Source organism: Hibiscus syriacus, unplaced genomic scaffold (assembly GCF_006381635.1).
Source record: "Hibiscus syriacus cultivar Baekdansim isolate YM2019G1 unplaced genomic scaffold, ASM638163v2 tig00111014_pilon, whole genome shotgun sequence".
Lineage (NCBI taxonomy): Eukaryota > Viridiplantae > Streptophyta > Magnoliopsida > Malvales > Malvaceae > Hibiscus > Hibiscus syriacus.
This window is the reverse complement of record NW_024062954.1, coordinates 248,521-271,414: the sequence shown is the minus strand read 5'-3', so window position 1 is coordinate 271,414 and position 22,894 is coordinate 248,521. Positions and strand designations below refer to the sequence as shown.

At 34.0% G+C, this 22,894-nt stretch overlaps 2 protein-coding genes and 1 pseudogene across 2 annotated transcripts; 2 read left to right on the top strand and 1 right to left on the bottom strand.

The window, feature by feature from the left end:
- The first annotated feature begins 1,875 nt into the window (after positions 1–1,875).
- LOC120150158 (transmembrane 9 superfamily member 8) lies at positions 1,876–5,165 on the top strand. Its single transcript, XM_039162868.1, has 7 exons — positions 1,876–2,074; positions 2,652–2,816; positions 2,917–3,026; positions 3,123–3,231; positions 3,318–3,430; positions 3,536–3,686; positions 3,903–5,165. Exons 1-7 carry the CDS (start codon positions 1,946–1,948, stop codon positions 5,058–5,060), a joined length of 1,935 nt encoding a protein of 644 aa, XP_039018799.1. The 5' UTR covers positions 1,876–1,945; the 3' UTR covers positions 5,061–5,165.
- Positions 5,166–5,456: 291 nt separating this feature from the next.
- On the bottom strand, positions 5,457–8,844 carry LOC120150160 (probable protein phosphatase 2C 60). The gene is given in 12 exon segments (XM_039162869.1): positions 5,457–5,668; positions 5,788–5,842; positions 5,924–5,976; positions 6,084–6,160; positions 6,291–6,404; positions 6,407–6,413; positions 6,584–6,710; positions 6,882–7,034; positions 7,395–7,503; positions 7,792–7,855; positions 8,031–8,152; positions 8,672–8,844. Coding segments are annotated over 11 exon segments (1,083 nt in total). The 5' UTR covers positions 8,148–8,152; positions 8,672–8,844; the 3' UTR covers positions 5,457–5,461.
- Positions 8,845–12,690: 3,846 nt separating this feature from the next.
- Positions 12,691–15,994, top strand: LOC120150147 (annotated as a pseudogene).
- The last annotated feature ends 6,900 nt before the right edge of the window (positions 15,995–22,894 follow it).

Sequence of the window (22,894 nt, the reverse complement as noted above, 5' to 3'; positions counted from 1 at the left end):
CCATAATCATGTGTATAATTTTATTGTTAAATTTTCACTATGAGTCACCGTATTATTAGTAAATTATAATTTAGTCATTGTATTTGGAAAAATTACAATTGAGTTATCAATTTCATCATCTATAATGTCAATGAACCTAAAACTTCACTATAAGATTCGTCATTATACCTTCATTTGATGCATCAAATTAGAATTTTAAGAATCTCTCTTAAAAGTCACAAAATCACTTTCTTCTTCTTCTTCTTTTGAATTTCTTAAACTTGATATACATTGTTCATGCCGTACGATCTTCATCTTCAGATATTTTCTTCCTCCCACCAACGACAAACTCTCCGCAATTTGAATCAATGGATATAACCTTTAATCTTCGAGAAACACAAATGACTTTGAGCATCACCATGTGTAATAAAAAAATAGATAGATGTTTTATAACGGAATCTTTTATCGTTCACTTGAGATTGAACAACACAATGATATGATTGTTATAATTGATTGATTCGATTCTAATTTATTGACACATGGTGACCCAATTATAAACTTACTAAGAATAGAGTGATAAGACTCTCAACCACTAACAATAAATGCTCATACTTCTACACTCTGTTTTGAAAATCGGACCGGACCAGTCGGTTCAACCGGGAACCGTTGTTTAATCCGGTTTAATCAAAATCGATTGAACCGCTATTAGTGAACCGGTCAGAACAGCTGAATCGTTCGAACCGGACCGATTGAAAACCGGAAAAAATCGGGATTTTTGTTTTTGTTTTTTTTTTAAATAAACCAAACAACGTCGTTTGTTAAACGAGCCAAGTTGAACTCGAGTATTGTTGAGCTCGACTCGAACTTGAAAACTTTAAAAGTAAGCTCAACTCAACTCAAACTCACAAGCTAAAAATTATCAAGTTCAACTCAAACTCGAAATATAATATTGAAATTTGAACTCAAAAAGGCTTGAACTCAAAAAAAAATTAGAAACTCGATTGAAGCCTAAAATTCGAGCTTGATTGAAGTAACAGAATAGTTCACTCAATGCTCACCAAAAGGCTCCATGATTTTGAATGCCAAATTACCTCTATTATTTATAGAAGTTAGTTATGATGCGCTTCTATGTTTTTTAGCAATGTGAGATTGTTTTGTTCTCATATTTTTACTCTTTAAACTTTTGGGATGCTCTTCTATGTTTCTTAGCTATTTGAGATTGTTTTTTTAAAAAAAAAATTAAACCAAACAATATCATTTTGTTATGATTTTTTTAACCCCAAATTTATTTTTTAATTATAGTTATATAATTATATTTATTATTTAATATGCTTTACCTTAAATATTATGTTGTAGTTAATTTGAATCATTTTTTTTCACTTGATTTTATGGTTCTTAACTTATATATGTTATGACTTGCTTTGAATATGACTTATGATATAAAAAAATATTTTTTATTAAATATTTTTGGTATTTTTATTTAATTTTTTAAATAATTATGACGTCGTCCGATTCTTCCGACCGGTCGAACCGGTAGCATAACCGGTTCGCTAACCGGTCCGGTTCTGAAAACCATACTTCTACATATACGGTGTTCTAATCTGTGATCTCAAAAGATACTAATAATTTATTAATTACTAAGATTGTTTGGTTCGTACTTATTAATTACTAATTACGTTAAATCAAGGGAAAAGGAAAACATGAATTGGGCCTTAATAGTCCAGTTCCAAATCATACAGATTACGTGATCCATGAACAATAAAAAAATAAAGCAGAAGAATACACGTGGCAATAGGAGAATAAATAACCAATACGCACCGTATCAAAATAAGCAGGACAGAAAACTCCCCCGCAATTGGTTTTCCTCCATTGTTTATTTTCCTTGTAACACTCCCAAACGATCTCTCGTGCTCCTTCCCAGATCTCCATTGGTCATTTCGAGAAAGTGAGCTTCTCTGCCGTCGATATGGGATCTCGATCGAGATCTGTCAACGAATATGCTTCCGCGATGATTTCGGCGCTTCTCTTCCTTTTGCTTGTTCACGGCACCAACTGTTTCTACCTTCCTGGTGTCGCCCCCGAGGACTTCCAGAAGGTCTCCTCTCGGTTTTCTTGTTTTTCTCTCTTTATTGCTCGATCTGTTTTTTATTTGATCTGGTTTTGATTTCGTATTTTGAGTTCGATCTCTGTTTGTTTTCAATAGAACACCATGATAAGGGAATTAATAAGTGTTATCTGTGTTGGGGATGGAAATGTCGGCTTCATAACTTCTTGGTCTGTTACAAGTTGTTTCAGATTCAGCTAGGATGCTTTGAACGAATGATTTATTTGTTAAAAAACTTTGAGAGTGCACACTTTTTGGAAATGTATAGTTGAATACATTTTTTTTGCATTTGTCCAAGGCATCTGGCAATAGTACTTCTGATTGATTTATGTAATGCAAGTGTTTTTAGTTTGAGATTAGGAAATTTTGGTCTCCAAAGAGGTTTAGTTTACATGCCATAATGAAGGCATACTTGATTATTTTGTTGATAGTATTTGTGTACCTAATCGGTAATGACTTTGACTAAAGTTAAACCGCTTCAGGTTCTTGCGAGGTGCTCTGATATTTTGGAGTCTTCTATTGAGGAACTATTTTTGTTTCATTATTGATTTTTTTTGGGGGTTTGCAGGGAGATCTGTTGAAGCTGAAAGTGAACAAATTGACATCTATAAAGACACAACTTCCTTACTCTTATTATTCACTTCCTTTCTGTGCTCCGAAAAAGATAGTGGACAGTGCAGAGAATCTTGGGGAAGTGCTTCGTGGTGACCGAATTGAAAACTCTCCTTATGTGGTTGGTTTTTGTCTCTGATGATAACGAGGCAAATTGTTTTTATGACTGTTAACTCTTTTCTTCTTTATTCTTATTCCTACTTTGACTTGAATTAATGCAGTTTAAAATGAGAGAGCCACAAATGTGCACCATTCTTTGTCGAATTACACTTGATGGCAGGACAGCAAAGCAGTTTAAGGAGAAGATTAATGATGAATACCGTGTCAATATGTAGCATTTTTTTCTGACACGGAATTTTTCTGTCAATCTTATAATTGTTCTGAAATGAAGGTTCTTTTGCTAATTAATTTGTTATTCATTTGACAGGATCCTGGATAACCTTCCTCTTGTATTTCCTGTTAGAAGATTAGATCAGGAGCCTCACACTGTTTATCAGCTTGGCTACCATATTGGGCTTAAAGGGAAATATGCTGGGGTAAAAACATAATCTATTAGAATCAGAACTTCCTTTTTCTTGTAGATGTGTCAGCTACTATGTATGCTTACTTTGACTGAATTCAGAGCAAGGAGGAAAAATATTTCATTCACAACCATTTGGCATTTACTGTCAAATATCATAAGGATTTGCAAACTGACTCTGCTAGAATTGTTGGATTTGAGGTTAAACCATACAGGTTAGTTTCTCCGAGTTATGGATATCTTAAGATTGTTAATTTTAGGTGTATATGGTATGGTATCTGGTTTTGATGGCATTTTCTTTCTGCATCAAAACAATGCAGTATCAAACATGAATATGAGGGGCAGTGGAGTGAGAACGCTCGTTTAACAACATGTGATCCCCACAATAAACGCACGGTTGTTAATTCTAACACTCCTCAAGAAGTTGAAGCAAAGAAAGAGATTGTATTCACCTATGATGTTGATTACCAGGTCAGATCTTCAACTATAAATAATTCTCGTTGCTTATGATTGCAAAGGTTTCTTTTACAGTGTCAACCATGCGCTCAAGTGCCTACTATGACAATCATCTATATTCAAGTAAATTTGGCTGATGAAATATTACTTGAAAAATGTTACCAATGAGGTTTTGTCATCACTTCCAAATTAGGTGCTAACAATTTTATATTTTCTTTTGTTGATTTTCAGGAGAGTGATGTGAAGTGGGCATCTAGATGGGATGCGTATCTTTTAATGAGTGATGATCAAATCCACTGGTTCTCAATTGTCAATTCTTTGATGATTGTTCTCTTCCTTTCAGGCATGGTAGCAATGATCATGCTAAGGACGCTATACCGCGATATTTCTAGGTATAATGAACTAGAAACCCAGGAAGAAACCCTGGAAGAGACAGGATGGAAGCTTGTACATGGTGATGTTTTCAGGTCTCCATCTAATTCTGATCTACTCTGCGTCTATGTGGGCACTGGTGTTCAATTTTTGGGCATGATATTTGTAACCATGATCTTTGCTGTTCTCGGATTTCTTTCCCCTTCAAACCGAGGTGGTCTTATGACAGCTATGCTCTTACTTTGGGTCTTCATGGGTATTTTTGCTGGCTATGCCTCTGCCCGTCTTTACAAAATGTTTAAAGGAACCGAGTGGAAGAAAGTAACTATCAGAACTGCATTCATGTTCCCAGCCATTGTCTTTGCCATCTTCTTTGTCTTAAATGCTCTCATATGGGGCCAGAAGTCTTCTGGGGCTGTGCCTTTTGGGACAATGTTTGTTCTGGTTCTCCTGTGGTTTGGAATATCAGTTCCACTTGTTTTTGTGGGTGGTTATATTGGGTTCAGGAAGCCAGCAATTGAGGATCCTGTTAAGACGAATAAAATCCCAAGGCAAATCCCTGAACAGGCTTGGTACATGAACCCGATTTTCTCTATTCTGATCGGAGGAATACTTCCCTTTGGAGCCGTTTTCATCGAGCTGTTCTTCATTCTCACCTCAATCTGGCTGAATCAGTTCTACTACATCTTTGGTTTCCTGTTCTTGGTCTTCATTATCCTGCTAATCACTTGTGCTGAAATAACCATTGTGCTTTGCTACTTCCAGTTATGCAGTGAAGATTATTTGTGGTGGTGGAGGTCATATCTGACGGCAGGCTCCTCAGCCTTGTATCTATTTATATATGCCACATTCTACTTCTTCACAAAGCTTGAGATCACTAAACTGGTTTCCGGGATGCTTTACTTTGGATACATGCTAATTGCGTCATATGCATTTTTCGTTCTAACCGGTACCATTGGATTTTATGCATGCTTTTGGTTCACAAGGCTTATCTACTCGTCTGTCAAGATTGATTAAATGTGTGAAACATGATTTGGGTTATGATTATGTTTGTCTTAGGAGGTATGGTTGAAGATTAAGATGCAACCATGCTCTTATTTGTAGACTTTAATGCTCATTTTTGGACCGAGTTGCTTTTTATAGTTGATTGTAGAATACCACTACCTAGTGTTATGTTGAGAGGATCTTGTGATTCTTTTGTCAAACGCTGTACTGTTTTATCGCAAATTGCCTTTATTTACTGAACTAAGTAGCTTTTTCTTGCAATATTTACTGAATAAACATTTCTTGATATGTTGTACACTATGATACAAAGAAATATTCTTTAACATCAATCCATGACACATAAAAGCATTTTAAAGGATAAACAACATACCATCATCTACAAATGCATCTCTCCCTTGAGGAAGTTGCAACTACTAGTTTTCTGGACTTTCCTCTACCTTTGATTTGGTTTCAACAGATTCGGAATTGGAGGATTGCACCTCTGCATAGGAGGCAGACTTGATTGGTTTCTTCAACTGCACCAAGATCATGGTCATATTGTCGCAACCTTCACCGGTGGCTGTCGATGGTGCTAAGCACTTATCAAGTACTCTCTCACAAACAACAGAAAGCTTGCTTTCCTGCATTGCGTTCAATAGTTTCTACTAAGCACTAAAGAGACAAAAAAAAAAAAAGAAGGAATAAACCGAGTAATCATAAATTAAGGATCAACCAAAGTTAGAGATGCTTATGTACAGACCGATTTCAGTTGTTCATGAATAAAATCGACTAGCATCTGACTTGACATGCAGTCCCTGAAATATAAAATCCATAGTTGAAAAGGCGTTATATGGTGAGCCATGAAGAGTACAAGTAACCAACTAAATGAGATGTACCAGATTCCATCACATGCCAGAACAATGAAGCCATCATCATCACAGAGCTCAACCTAATAGAAAATTTCGAAATAAATATTTTCGATTGATAAGCACACGCAAAGGAAAAGTAGAAAATTTCAATAGTCCTGGCTACAATGCCAAGGGAGAATATACTTACGGTGTTTACGTCAGGATTGGCGGTTACGATTTGCTTTTCAGCAGATAAAAATTTATTCTGCTTGAATTCCATGTCACCTGCAGCAAAAAGAATATTAGATGTGTCTGGAAGCCTTCATTTGCATAGGAAGCTATGGATGTGTAGAAATGTTATTCCACTTTCTTTGTTTCTTTTTCTGTATATCGAGCAGCGAGGTAAATTAATTACCTATTGCTCTTGCAAGATTCAAACTGCCATTGACTCGTCCTGCATGTATAAACCCACCGGCTTTTAAAATCCTTTCTTTCTCGGCTTCGAGATCAGGTTTGTGATCTCTAGAAGATTGTATGCCTAAGAAAAAATGAAGACATATAAGAAAAGATTAAAATAGATCACCAATTCAGACAGAAAAGAGTGTTCACCTCCAATGATACTTAAAGTCAATTGAAATCGATTAACAAAAATAATCTCGGTTTTAGAACACGGTTGGAAAGAAATTGCAGTCATTAATAGATTATTACCTGACCCTTTCTAGATATCACACAACGAGAATCACCGGCATTTGCAACAATAAGTTGGTTGTTTCTAACAACTGCAACACAGGCTGTGCTTCCGGAAGTCGGTCCAGAAAAGTCAGAATGGGGCCCTGATTACAATTACAGAAACAATGGATAAATTATACAAACAAATTGATGCAGGAAAATTATGGATGAATCATATTATCATGCAATGTAAGTTCGATTTTTCTTCTTTGATCTCGGTTTCCATCGTAGTTAATGACGATAATCCAGCCATACTCTTCTTGGTTTTGTAAGTACCTCCTCGAAGGCCCAATTATCAACTTGGCCATTACTATCACCACCTCTCGGAGACCATATCAATCCTTCTATCATGCCGGTAAACTTGTTTATTTTATCGCCCAAAATGGCTAATTCTCTCCATCCTCTTTGTCCACGCATCATCTCATCCATTCTGCACTAAACGTAACTTAAGTTAGAAGCATATGAAAGGAACGCCGGTAAGGCATTCAAACCACCCAAAAAAGAATGGCAGCACAATCATTATTCAAACACCCAAACAGTCACACCGGTAGTGTCACTTTTACTTTTCAAGCCTAAAACCAAAATAATAGCATAGAGATGCTATTTCACTATGTATGGAGCAAGCATACGTATGATATCGTTGGGGGGAACTAAACCTTGTGAAAATCATAATGAGATGTTAGTAGCCCTAAAAGGCGGAACAAAAAGGAAAGTCGGGGATCAATGAATTGAACAACCAGCATTATTGCTGATAACAATGTGAAGAACAAACATAATCAAATTAAGTAACCTGAAAAATGCTCTCTGAACTGATGTTCCAATGTCCCCAGCTGCATATGCTTCATGCTTGAGAACCTGCTGGTGAAGATATTTAGCACAGAACTTTGCAACCACCTTGCCTGCAAGTTATGAATTCGGATAAGTTGAAGGCCATTACAAAGACAAAAAGCAGGATGTTATTCTCAGACCGATATATGAAAGCAATTTTGAGAAGCTTTTAAACACAAAAAGTTTAAGGTAGCTAAGCATTAACTATCATTTTTTTAAAGAGAAAAAGTTTAAGATCCTTCAATTGGTTCAAGTTCTAAAAGAGAAAAAAGTATATGAATGGGAAGCAACAAAAACCTCAAGTTCAGATGGTGTACAGAAAACGATCATAAGAAGTACCTGAACCATCCAAGTCTTACCTCCATGACCATCATACACACCAAAGAACGAAGTAGAAGCATCTAGATCAGGATATGCAGCATGCTAGGAAAAACAAATAATAAAAGTAATCAACATATCCATGGTATAAATAGAATTCGGTAATTTGCACGAAACATAAGATAATGTAAGGCACAATACATATATCATAACGAAGACGGGCGGCAGAATGAACCCTGTTACAAACTGAACCATATTAAAGGTTTAATTCGTTACTCACAGCATCTTCCATAGTTGCACGCCATCCTTGCATCGATGATAAACCGTAACGAACCCTATCATTCTCGCCGTCTTCCGACAGCTTTTCGGTTTTAGGGGAGCTGAGATATATACCCATCTTTTCTGCAATTGAATGAATCACGTTAAGATTGATTAGCAGATTCTAAATTCAAGTGTATGACTAATTTGATCTCCCAAGTTCTACAGCTAAAAAACATAGATTCGATTCAGACATTATCTTAAAAATAGCTAAAAAAACAACAATCAGAAGAGTCTTAAAACTGAATCTTGAATGGCAAGTGAAAAATCAATGCTGAAAGAATACACTAAGAAGAAACATACAACTATACAAGAACATGATTCCAGATTGAATGCCAAATCTTTGAAAAAAGAGAGAAAAAACATAGAATTTACACTGGGAAAGCTAGGCAACAAACTAAAAGTCACCAACTTTGCTAAGATCAAATTAAGGTAAAGCAACTAAAGCACTCTTTTTAACAAAACAATAAAAACCCAGATGCTGATTCGATACATAAATATGAAAAAACACAAGCTGCGAAAGAGGGGGGAAAAGGTTGATGCTTTGTTAAAGAGTTCAAAAGTATACTTACAAGAGGAGCGAGTGATAAAAAGAGTAAATACCTTAATATTGATAGAAATGGAATTCTTCTTGAAATCTAAGAAAAATTCAGGAGAATTTTCTGGGAATCTGAGAGGGAAAACGAGGAATTATGGGTGTGAGACAGAAGCTGAAACATAGGGTGAAATGATTACTGCAGAGAAAGAGAGAGCTTTAATGATTTTCTTTGGATTGAATTAAAAGATATTATTTCTTTGGAAAGCAAGAAAAGCAATGGCGTGGAGGCGACTATTGGTCGACTCCAATATCTCCACCAACAAAATTATATTAATTAAAAATTCGATTTCAAATATAGAATTTAAACGGTTTGTAATTTATATATTTTATAATTATTTAAATCGAACTAAATTTAATTTTTACGTGTGAAATTGAGGTTCAAATTCCTCTATAAAGCACGTATGTTTTATAATTATTTAAATTTGAGGTATTGTGTATGTAAATTTTTCTCTAAAAAATTCACTCAACCATATCAAATATACAACATGAATTAATTCGGATTAGTCAGAGTTAAGCATAAGGAACTGAAAAGGCAATAAAAAATGATCAAATCATGTGTGCAAAGTTAAATATTTACGAATATAAATAGATTTCTCGCAATTACATGAAAGTTCTTATAAGTGAAGAAAAATTATAAGAAATCTATGATAAATTCCTAGCGAAACACATTGAAAATTTAGATAATAAATTATAAGATAACCCATTCAGAGAAAAACAAACGAAAGTGAAAGATAAAAATTAAGAAGATTTGTATGCGAGAATAACTGAATAGACAAAAGAAGACCTTATTTACTTTAAAATTAAGTATTTTGTTTCGTTATAGTTCAATCTGACTTTGTCCCTTTATTAGATCTCATATTGTTCATTAACAAACACATATTTTAATCAATAAAACTAAAAATCTTGTAATATTTCTTTAAATATTTTATTAGATCATAAAAGTTGTTTTATTGGCAATTATTTTCAATTCAATTCATTCTAGACTAAACATGATAAGAATATATATATATATATATATATATATTTAAATATTCAAAGATAAAAGCTGCTTAGTTTATACCAACACCAAAACAACTTCAAAATCTAATAATAAAAAGGTTTTTAAAATCAAGGGTGGATGATAATGTGAACCTTGGTCCCTCAAGATTTAGGAAATTTTTTTAAGTCCTTTAAAAAGTTCTAAAAAATTTACCCTTAAATATTTTTAAGATTTTAATTAACCCCTTCAAAATTTAATGCCAATATCTCGAACTGTTTGAAGATTATCGTTTTTGTTGATATGGTGATTCTCACAAGATTAAAGATGATCAGCATAATTCCATGAAATTAGCTACAATTATCATACTCTTATTAAATATCATCGTATGCACTCCAAATAATAATAATAATAAAGCATTGTCTTATCAATTAAGGGAAAAATATCCGACAAACACAAGCAAAGAAGAGGAAACTAGAAAACGACGTTGGAAAAAATTATTTATTACATATCAAAAAATAGAAAAAAATATTTTGATTTGATAAAAATCAATACTTAAAAAACATCATGTGATTTTTGAATATATATTTAATTTTAATTAATATTTAAAAAATAAACTAAATTATATATATATTCTAAGGCTTGGGTAGATGTGGAGGTTGAAAAATCGTTTTGAGAAGGGGATAATATTATTGAAAATGGAGAGGAGCCCACGATTTTTGGTTTTGGTGAATAAGTTGATAAGCATGAACTCAAGATCGAGTATAATTTGATTGTCCATATCAATGACAAATAATTTTTTTAAAATTATTTTTTGCATTAAAAATGTTAATTTTTAAACTAAATTATAAATTTCATCACTCGACTTTGTTCTATCCTTTTTACTAAAATTTAATTTCTGTAATTTACTTACTAAGTTTTTATTTACTTTTATTTTGATCACTTGTGTTTTAAATTATAAATGGAAAGATAACATAGTAATTATGTGTGTTGATATGGACTGCTTTTATTGATGTGGAATCAATGTTTCATCCATATTATTTTCATTTTCTTTCTTTCCTTTTTAATTTTTTTTCCATAAAAGATGACAATTTCACACTTATGTCTCTATCTCACGCTGACACTACAATTATTATTCTCTGACGTTTTCTCCGACCACTCAAGATATCAACGAACTTGTCTTATTGTCTCCTATCACTATCAATTAAGATTTTACCTAAATCATTTCAAACCTCATAAAACTCAACCATAACTCAAAATTCATACAACTCTAAACCATTATAATCTATAATATCCATCATCCGTTCAATGCGTAATCAAAATATACAACTCGATTTTTCATTTTTCCACCATTAAAATTTTGGGGAAAAACATGATTTATTATCGAGAAATCAAAGAAAATTTTAAACTAGGTTTTTTATGAAAAAATTATTTTGAGGTCATTTCATAAAATTTAAAATAAAAATATCAAATTATAACATCATTAAATATTTAATAAAATAATGGCAAAATAGAAGCGAACTGAAAATTCAGTAAATGGATTTTTTTAAAAATAAAATTTGAATGATTAGAATAGAAGTGTGGAAAGGAAGTTGAGTAAAAAATTTATAGTTTTATCTTAAAATTTTACATTTTATAAGATATTTTTCTTTCCAAATAAATGAGTGATAAGACCATGTGATGCAAATTACAAAGCAACGACCATAGCCTTCTCTTCATACGACCGGAAACCCCCAGCCCATTGGACCTTATGAAGAGGAGGGAGAGGCCCCCAATTAATTTTGGGATTCTGATTTTAAGACCCATTTGTCATCATTTCGGATAGGTTTAGAGAAAGTCAAAATATTCAAATTAGATGAATTTTAATTTGATTTGATTTAATTTTATAAGGTTATTGTTTTTTAATTATAGATTTGAGCTGAATTTTATAAGAGTAAAATTTAGGTTTAGATCGACGTAAAAAATTTTCAACCCCACTAAATTCGAATATAATATTGTAATAATCTTTCTTAGATCTAAAACTACACCGTTGAATGAGATTATAACCCCATTTCTATCTACTTCTCACTGTATACAAAAACTTTTTACACTCTCTTTTTGTAAATCCCAAAATTAATAAATAAGTTATCGTATTATTTATTGTGTACTTTATTTCTTATTTTCTTTTAACTCCAAAATTTGTCAATAATTTTTTTAAAAAATTATTTAAAATAATATATATTTTTCTGTTATTAGATCAAACTAACAAACCCCCTTTTAAGTATTTTATTTTCGTATAGTCATTAGTGTTTTCATCATTCAAATTGACAAGTAATTTAAAAAAAAAACCTGATAACTGAAAAATCGAAAGATAAAACATAAAAAAAAATTAAACCAAATCGAAATAAAATGAAAACAATCCATTTTTAAATTGAAATTAAAGCGACTAAAAGTTTGGCCTGATTTGATCCGTGTCCATCGCTAAGAAAGGATGTCTCACAAACCGTAGAAGTCTATGGACCCACCAGGCACGCTGCTCATTTATCAGCCACTCATCGAAGAAACTTCAGGAACCAAGCCAATCACGAGGGTTCTCAACATTCCCAAAGGGAAATCACACCTGGCTATAATATTAAACTCCAACGTATTCTGAAAAAATAGAAATGGATAAATTTCGATTTGATTATTTTTTTAAAATTAAATTTAATTAAATTTATAATTTCATGAATACTACTTAATTAAAAGTAAAATAATTTTTGAATTTTAAAATAAGATTTGAATTATTTGAAGTTTTTAGCAATTAAAGAATGAATTTTTAAGTTTGAATCAAATTTTTCAATTTTATATGATAATTCAAATTGACATTAATGAATATCACAATATTATAAATATTATAAATAAATTTAAACAGAAATTTAATTTTCTTTTTACTGTTATTTGTGTTGTGGAAGCAGTTTAGTCCCTAAGGTACAGCTTAGAAACAAATTAAAAGTAGAAACTTGAACGTGGAACATTATCTTCCACTACAAATTTCTTATAAAACAAACTCCGCTTTGGCTTCGCAGTTTATGGTTTGCACCGTCCGTAACTCTTTTCGTTGTCTTCTAAAACCTATACGTATTTTTCATATTCCAAGTTTCAGTCTCTTATACAATTAAACAGACACAAAGACAAAGGCTTGAGAAATAGATAAACTATGGCTTCTATGGCTTTCTCTGCAACTGCTCCTTCTCTTCTCGATTTTTCTCAACCCAAAAAGAACCCAGTTTTCTCTTCACCATGGCCTTCCATGTCTTCTTTCTCAATTCCTTCCATCAAATCATCGTTTGGGTCTTCAAAATCAGCCTTTTTCCAACATGGGTTTTCATTACAGTCGCTTAGTGTTCCTCAATTTGTCTTTAACTCTAGATCTTCTGGGATTTATGCAAGAGCTGCTACGGAGAAGACCCTATATGACTATACCGTAAAGGTACGATATTGGGGGAACAAAATTAGTTTTCATTAAAAAAACTTGCAATTTTGCAGAATTGATCACTTTTTTTCTCTTTTGAACAGGATATTGACGGGAAGGATACTCCTCTTAGCAAATTCAAGGGGAAGGTTCTCTTGATTGTTAATGTTGCTTCAAAATGGTAACCCTCCTTTACAAGATGAATTACATTGTTCTCTACTGTTGTTTTCAGCTTTTATATGTTGATGGTAACAAATGGGTTACGTAGAAACATTTTTAGAGTAGACGCGTAAATAGTAATAATACAAAATTTTTGTACGAAGTGACCACAAACAAAATTTCAATTGGACACTATCAACAGAGTAGTTGATTAATTGAAGAAAATTTGGATTCCAGTTATAACACTTGCTCACCCTAAACAAGGCGTACATCTGCCACGGATGTCGGTCATTGGTGGTTCACCTCTTTTGTTTGAATGGATAGTCGTAGCCGGTACAAGGTTGGTCGTTAACCGATAAGTTTGTAACGTGAGAGAGAGAACGTGAGTAATCTAGGTTAGAGCTGAGAAAACGTGAGAATGTGAGAGTATGGATGAGAGAGGTGCGTCAGAGATAGGATGAGTAATCTAGGTTAGAGCTGAGAAAACGTGAGTACGAAAGCTCTTTCAGTACTAACCTAGATTACTCATCCTATCTCTGATGTCACCTCTTTCATCCATACTCTCAGAAATTCACCGGCTAAGGGCTGGCTTTGCACCTTAGTTTTCAAAAGCACGTCTAAGGCGTAGGTGGACGAGGAGCAAAACGTCTTTGGAGAGGAAGGCACAGTGCAAAACGGGAAGTCCTCTCGGCGTGCATTTTGAGGGCTTTTCTTCATTTACTCCGGACACATGCTACTGTCGCCTTAGGGGTAAGAGATAAAAACTAGTCAAATACTGGAGACTATATAGTGGAAGGACGAAGGAGAAGAAAGGAGATATAAAACAAAATAAACAAATAGATTTATTAAGCGTAGTGATGTGCGAATACACGAGGCACATTAATGGCAGCAGTTAAGACGTTGATCTAGGCTAGAAACTCCACGCATTTCTTTATTGTATAATGTCTGAATTCAGCAGTGATGTGTGAATACACGAGCCACATTAATGGCAGGAGTTAAGAAGCTATATAATGCATGAATCCAACTCTATACCAATAGACAAAAAGAGGATATCGGGATGCCGTAAAACTAAGCAAAACTAGTTTTATATAGCCTTGATTAGGCAGGTTAATCTATTGGTTTGACCTAATAAGAAAAATCAAGGCTATAATAACCTCCTAATAGATTAACCGGTGAGACGAGCAATGGATCTTATGAATGGTAGAAATAGGTCTTGACTCTTGAGGAGGGGACGAGCAATGGGGAAGGAATAGTGTGTTAGGAAGAGATTAAGTGCTTCATGAGTGAACCGGTGGGTATGTATGCCTCGCTTATGAAAGGTGCGTGCCTTCTCTCTACACCTAAGCTCTAGGGACCCTTTGTGTCTCGGTGCGCCTTTTGCCTTTTAAAACTAAACGTTGCACTGATTGTGACTCTCCTCTCATATCAAAATGAGTGAAACGCCAACGGACGATGTAACCCATTTGTTCTCATCAACAAATTATGCCCTTTACTTAGTCTGATTGAAGAATTCGTTTTGATTCTTAGTGGTTTAACGACATCAAATTACTCTGAGCTATCTCACATATATGAGAAATACAAGAATCAAGGTCAGCTTTTGTATAATAGGTATTTGTTCCTTTGCAATGCTATCATGTTCTTGTCGTAATATTTGTTCCTGCAACTCTACTATACAGGATTTGAGATTCTAGCTTTCCCTTGCAATCAGTTTGGGGGACAAGAGCCTGGATCGAATGATCAAATTAAAATTTTGCATGTACCAAGTTTAAAGCCGAATTCTCGATATTTGATAAGGTAAGTCGAGCTGCTTTGCCATTTGATTATAGCATATATGGTAGACATAAACCCTTTTTATGGACTAAAGGAAAGTTTGATGAAACAGGTCGATGTGAATGGACCGAATACTGCTCCCGTTTACCAGTTTCTGAAGTCGAGTGCTGGTGGATTTTTCGGTGACTTGATCAAGTGGAACTTTGAGAAGTTCTTGGTAGACAAACATGGCAAAGTTGTCGAGAGGTATCCACCGACGACATCACCTTTCCAAATCGAGGTATGTATTTATAACTATTATTTTTTGATGACATAGTCTTGAGTATGGTTTAAGATGGTTATGTTTTAAGGTTCGTAATGGAAGATCAATGTCGAAAATTTTTACCGGAGCTCATCGTCAGTTTGCAGTTTGAATGGTATATGTGTTGAGAAACTGCATATATATCCAATGCTTCTCTTTTCGGAGCATTGAAATGCCGATTCTATATGCAACTCTATTCTTGTCTGGTAGAACATCCAGACCGGTTATATCTTGCCAGCTTCTTCTGATATCAGAATCAATGTTTTAATCGAACTCGAAAGCTGCTATAATGTAATAAAATGTAATTCCTTCAAATTTTCTGAATTGGTTACTGTTTAGAAATAGCAGTAGGTTAGGTGATTGGTATGAACTTGTTCTGGACTCGCCCGTTTGCACCCCTATGTCGATTTTTGTTCATACTCAGTGGTGCAATAGCCAATAGATATTGAACACTTATATACTCCTCCATCTTGAATTGAATCCCGAGGAACTTATTCTTTTGTTCCGATGATATGTTGCAGAAGGACATTCAGAAACTCCTTGCAGCATGAAAATCTCGATGCCTCCACATTAACACGGTTCGCTTCTGCTCGTGATAGAAATAAGTAGATAAAGCATACATGTAAATTTCGGAGAAAAGATGGAATTGCATATTCTGCTATATGTCTGATATGTACTTTTTGTTTGTTTTCCTTGCTCATAGTTATATACGTGAGTTGTTTTCTTTTGCATTACTTGTTTTCAGTTTGAATCGAAAAATCAGCAATTTCCCATTTTTAAACCCAAAATGAATTTATATATTAAAATAAAAAAAAATGAAGTCACGTGATCTAAAAGTGTGATGGCAGCAAGCAACACCATGTTTGGTTGCTTTCTTGATGGAGGCTATTCAGCCAAAGACTAAACAAGGAATAAGCCATTTGCATTTAGCGTTTCAAAGTTTTTTTTTTTTGGGGATAAAATTTAGCATTTCAAAGCTAATTCTGTGAGACATTTATTAGTTTAAATATGATGTGGTACTTTAAAATAAACATGGGAATCTACCATATTCTTGTATTATCAATTATCTCTTTCATACATCCGATTATAGGTGCACAAAAAATTCGAATATCCGATTTTGGATAAAAAATATCCGAAACCAGATTTTAGAAAAACCGGTTTTTTTAAACCGGATCGGATATTTAAAAATCGGATAGTATAACCGGTTTGAGAAAAAATTGAACGACCGGTTTTTTTACCGGATTAAAAACCGGTTTTTTATCTGAAAAAATCCAGTTTTTTTTTAAAAACCGGTTTTTTGCAAACCGAAACCGGTTACACCATCCGACCCTCCAAACCGGTTAGGATCCGAACCGGTTTTTTTAAAATCTGATTTTTGGGTTGGGAGAAAAAACCGGATCAGTTTTTATCCGATCCGGATCGGATTGAAATCCGGCTTCTGTGCATCTCTACATCCGATCTCCGGAAGTGAATCTCATCCATTTATTAAGGTTATCTAATCATTTTCGAAGGGAATATATTACATGGCAAGTCTTCTGTTTGACCATAAATCTTTAAAAAGATCATTGATAAATTCAAGTGATATGTTTGAGTCAAAATATTTGAATAACAGATGTATTTATATATCACATTAGTCTATATGTAACAACTATGATCTCAGGTTTGATACTAATATATTCAAAGTTAATATATAAATCTCTACGCTAGGCAAAAAAGAGGATCTTCGACCCTTTCTCCATTTGTATGTTTTTTCACGTAATTTTATTTATTTTCGGTTTTACTGGTTAAATATCGTCAAACCATCAGCTACGGTTTTTCTTCTAAATTAAAAGAGATGAATGGTTTACAATAGTCACAAACCCTTTGTTTTCGTCACCGTTTATACTTACAAAGTACCCCAACATCCGTTTCCTTTCACAAATTCCCCTTTTGGATGGCACCCATGTACACCTCTCCTGTCGAAACGATTTTTTCTTAAAAGGTGAAAAAATGTGAGATTTTGAAAACCACATTAATTCTTAATCGTCTCTTTTTATTTTAAAAACATATGCGATTTAAAAGACCTCTCGTTTCGAAAATTTTTGAATTTCCTTTACGATCGAAAAATACGGTTCGAAGAGTCACCACCAATCTTTGATTAGGGTGTGATTGGGCACTCAAAAATGCTTTGTCATTTTAAATAAAAATTAATTTTAATTAAAATAACAAATTGAGGTCTGCGTTACCAAAATCTGAGTTCGGGAGTCGGTTACGTGTGGGGAAGGATTAGCACCCCCACAACGCCCTAAATCGGTACCTAGTCGATTAATTAACGTCTTTGCAATGAACTTTACAAATTCGAATTTATTTTGATTTTTGATCCCATAAAATAAAAATGTAAATTTAAAACATTCAAAAGCACTTAAAATAATTAAATTAAAATTATCAAATCGTTTTAGAAAGATAAAGAATGTTCGATTATTTACAAATATCGAGACCAGATCTTAAAAGTTATAACAACATTTTCTCGATAAATTTAAATAAACGAACATTTCCTTTTCTTTCGTTCCCAAATTTTAGAGTGATAGATCAATTTTTAGGCGTCACTAATTGGATACATTTTTATGTTAAAATCATTAAAAGCAAACCTCAAATCAGTTATGACTGCCCACTTAAAATAATTTTAAATTAAAAGGGTATTACCCTTAGTCCGATTATGTAATAGGTCGAGTTATGCACGTGAGGCTATCATACAAATTGTACCAAAAAATATGTCATGCCAAAAATTAATTAAACAAAATTAAAAACATCATGCAATATGACATACAAGAAATTACATATATTTTAATTAAAAATCCTAAATTACGCATATTAACACCTAATGTACAAAATGTGACTCAAATATAAAAAAACAAAATCATAACATGCTAAACTATAAATTTAAAAAGTATATATATACATGTTAAAATAAGGATTAAATTTAAATATATGTAGAATTAAACATACTAATTTAAAAGTAAAACAATGACTTAAATAAAAACAAGCATAAATGTAAGGTACATAAACCTAAATAACTCATGAAAATTACAACTAAAACTGAAATATAAAAATAACTAAATCGGGTCAAATTAAAAAAAAATCAAAATCAAGTCCTACATGTGACTAAATTATAAACATGCGCTAAACATAAGAGGATCAAAAGCTAATTTACTCCTAGAATTATAGTGACTAGATTCTAATTTACCCGAAATATTTAATATCTAACCTAACTAAAAAAAACCTAAACTAAGATAACCCTAAGCTAAACTCATTTTGAACCTCACGGCCATTCTCTCTTCTCCATTCTATCTCTTCTTCACATTCTTCATTGCTTCCATGGTCGAGATGTAACATCCTCTATACCGGGTCAGTGATTAAATTGTGAAAATTTAAAAGTTATTGATCAAAGTAGATAAATTGAAAGTTGAAGGAATTGATTGAAATATTTGGTGTAGGATCAATTAGTAAAGCATGGGGAACTAAAGGGGCAAATGGGTCTTTTGGCAAGGAAATAAATTAAATGTTTTTTAAGGATATTTAAATCCACGTGGTAAGTTTATGAGAGAAACAAGGTTCTGGATATTTCTTTCTTCTTCCTTCTCCTTCTCTACCGTGAAGCCAAGCTAAAGGTGAGTTTTTTTGTGATCAAATTCTTGATGAATTTAAGGTTTCTTATTGTTCCTTAGTTGATAACTAAGCTTAAGGAAAGCTTAGATTATCTTAAAACCATAAGATGAGGAGTGTATGAAGAATTAAAGAAAGGAAGTAGAAAAGTGAAATTTTGGAATAGGGTTCTTAATAAGAATTAGAAGTGAAATTTGACTTGTCATTAAGCTAACTAAGAGGTATGAAGTGTTAGAATTCAAATTAGAACATGTTGGAATTTGGGTTAGATTCTTAAACTCTACATGGAGAATCGGATTTCTAAGTTTTGAAAGTATGGAATGAATAATAAGTAGTTTAAGTAAGAGTTTGTAAGTTAAGGATATAAAAAGAGGGGTAATATAAAGTGTTAAGTAGACTAAGAAGAGATTTCCGTGCTAAAATGACAATTCTGGGAAATGTGCATCGATGCACATTCATTGTGCACCGATGCATCAATGATAAATCCCAGAAATTGTTTAAGGTGCATCGATGCATTAATTTAAAAAGAAAACATCGAATGCCATCGATGCATCGATGCATAAGGAGTGCATCGATGCACCCCATTAAATACAAATATCGAATAAGATTTATGCATCGATGCATGGTGTAATGCATCGATGCATACCCCTATTAAAAGATGAAAATGACTTTTCTTTTAGCCTAAGAATGATAGCTTAGAATATACTAACTAGTATACTGATAAGTATCAATGAATTACTATGTAGATACCGAGCCTAAACGAGTTCTGGAACCATCGACCAGTAGGATCAATCGAGGGAAAGACAAAGAAATCTAGGTGAGTGCATATGCATAGCATAAATATGTATTCTATTCAGTTCTAGACTTGTGATAAGTCTAGATTCAATATTATGATACTTGACATGAACTCATACCATATGCATTATGCGACCTGAATATGCAAGAAAAGTTATATGAGTTATATGATAAATATATGAAAATAATATGCCTATACGATATAAATTATATGAATGGTGAAAGCCCATGTTATGTAGATGAGAACTATAGGGATAGTTGGCATGCCAAGGGTAGAGGGTCTATGTGGTCCTTCGGGACATATATGTATTCTTTGGAATAGGTGTGAGGTCTGTTGAGACACATACTTGATCTTTGGCATATGTATATGATTATTAAGGAATGATATGTGGTCCTTCGGGACATATATGTATTCTTTAGAACAGGTGTGAGGTCTGTTGAGACACATACTTGATCTTTGGCATATGTATATGATTCTTAAGGAATGATATGTTGTCCTTATGGACATTATTATATGGCACTACGGTGTAATTCTACGCGGTACTCCGGTGCAATTCTACGTGGCACTTAGGTGCAATTATATGAGCTGTGGTGACAGCATAGTGCACAACCTCACAATACTCACATACCTTAGGTTCTCTGTATGGTACCATGGGCTAATGAACTTACTAAGGCGAACTTATGAATGTGAATTTGATAAGTATATGTGTAAGAAACATGGTTTTAGTTATTGCATTGTTTACATACATCTTATTACTGCAACCCATCTCATTTTGGCAATTACTTTATATTTATTGATATTATTATATTATTGCCTCACTAAGTCGATGACTTAGCGTGTGAGTGTTTCACATGTAGGATCCGATAAAGTAGACGATCGAGGTTAAGCAGCTGGACAACATTACTCCTGCAACTATCAGATCAGAAGCAACTTAATCAGTAGGTCATTTTGTTATGAAAATGGATGTTGGCATGTAATTAAAGAGTTAAGTTGTGTATGCTCTGAATATTTTGGTAAACTTATATTACCATATGTATATTATTGTATTTTTCATAATATAAGTTCAAGTATTTTACTATTATTTGTAATAAGTTGTGTTTTAAAAGTCAATGTAATATCTCTGACTCGTATCCGGGTTGAGATACGGGTTGGGGGTATTATATTTAATGGTATCATAGCTATGGTTTAGCCGATTCTAGGCATAAACCAGAGTCTATAGAGTCTTTAAATGGAATATATGCCAACAAATAGTGAGAACTTCTGATCTGGTATAGTATGAGTATGCTGTTTTGCTAATAGAACAATGTGTTTATTCTTATTAGATGTCCGGACATAATAGCTCCCGAAGTGAAGCGGGAGAAGATAGGCCTGCTCAAAGTAGTAATTCACCTGCCCTGGCCAGGCAATGTGAAGAACATGCATCTCAAGGAGTGCCTGTGCAAGATCAAGATATGTTCTTCAGAACGTTAGACGCTATTCTAACGCGTCTTCAACCTCCTGCTTCACCAACTCAAAGGATGAATGTAGCAAAAGAGTTGAGAGGTTTAGGAGCTCCCAAATTTAAGGGAGAAATCGAAGAAGGTCCGGTTGTGGCAGATCTTTGGTTAAATGATTTAAAAATCATGTTGGATGGTCTCCACTGTTCTGAAGTGGAGAAGTTAGATGGAGATGTCTCGTTGTTGAGGGTTCAGGCAAGAATATGGTGGACGAACGTCACCATGAGGATGCACAGTGACCAATTGACTTGGTCTTTATTCTTAGATGAATTTAAAAACAAGTACATTGGAGATCAATTTATTCGACAGATGAAGCAGGAGTTTTTGAGTTTGAAACAGATGAACCGCTCTGTATATGAGTATGAATGTGAGTTCAACAAGTTGAGTAGTTTTGCATCCGAGCTTGTGCCTACTGAAAAAGAGGCTTGTGAATGGTTTGTGGAGGGTTTATGCCCTAGATTGAAAGAGATGCTGATAGTATTGAATTTGTTCTCGTTCCAAGAGGTGATCAATCGTGCTAAGGCTCTTGAAAGAGCTCAGAATGAGAGATTTGGGGATTTTAGAGTTCAGACATCAAAAAGAACGGGCACTTCTAGCTCTGCACCCTCAAAAAGGGGAAGAGACTCGGGATTTCGATCACAAGCTAGATCAGAATCAGTTGCATCGTCTGCTAGGGGAGCAAGTCAGGCAAGACCTAGAAAGACGCAGTCAATGGGATCTGGTGATGGGAGATCTACTCCGAGTCAAGCGAGACAGTGTCAGCACTGTGGGAAAAACCATTCTGGGGCTTTCGGATGGTTGCTGGGACTTGTTTTCGATGCGGAGATGCCGAACATTTTATCTGAGATTGTCCATTGATTGTTGGTGAGCCTGCACCATCTGAAAGAGTTGGTTCTTCCTCACAAAGAGGACGAGGAAGAGGCAGATGAGGGAACCTGTCTGAATTCTCTGCTCAACCTGAAGTTCGATCAACCGCACGGGTGTACAATCTAAAGACAAGTGAAGACCGTGATGACCCTGATATTATAGTAGGTACTTTTCAGTTGTATGATAAATTAGTATTGGTACTGATTGATCCGGGTTCTAATTATTCTTATATTACAAGTAAGTTAGTAAAGGAATTGAGGATTCCCTTAAAAGCTACGAGTAATGAGATTATAGTAACAACTCCGTTAGGCCATAGTGCTCGGGTGAATAAAGTCTGTAAGGGGTGTCCCATAAAGGTTCAGGGAATTGAATTCCCTGCTAATCTGATGGAATTACCCTTTGACGAGTTTGAAGTGATTCTGGGAATGGATTGGTTATTCCATTACTATGGAGATGTTAATTGCATATTGAAAAAGGTTACCCTGAAAAGTCCAGGAGGAACAGAGATAAGTGTGAGCAGTGAAAAGTTTAATCCCTTAGCAAATGTAATGTCAGTAATGTCAGCTAAGAAGCTATTGCTACAGGGATGTCAAGGATTTCTTGCAAATATGATAGATTTAAGAGCTATAGAGAAAGGGCTAGAGGAGATTCCAATAGTTCAAGAATTCCCTGATGTTTTCCCGGCTGAGTTACCAGGATTACCTCCAGATAGAGAGGTCGAATTTCAAATTGAAGTAATGCCAGGAACCGCTCCAATTGCAATGACACCTTATCGGATGGCTCCGAAAGAA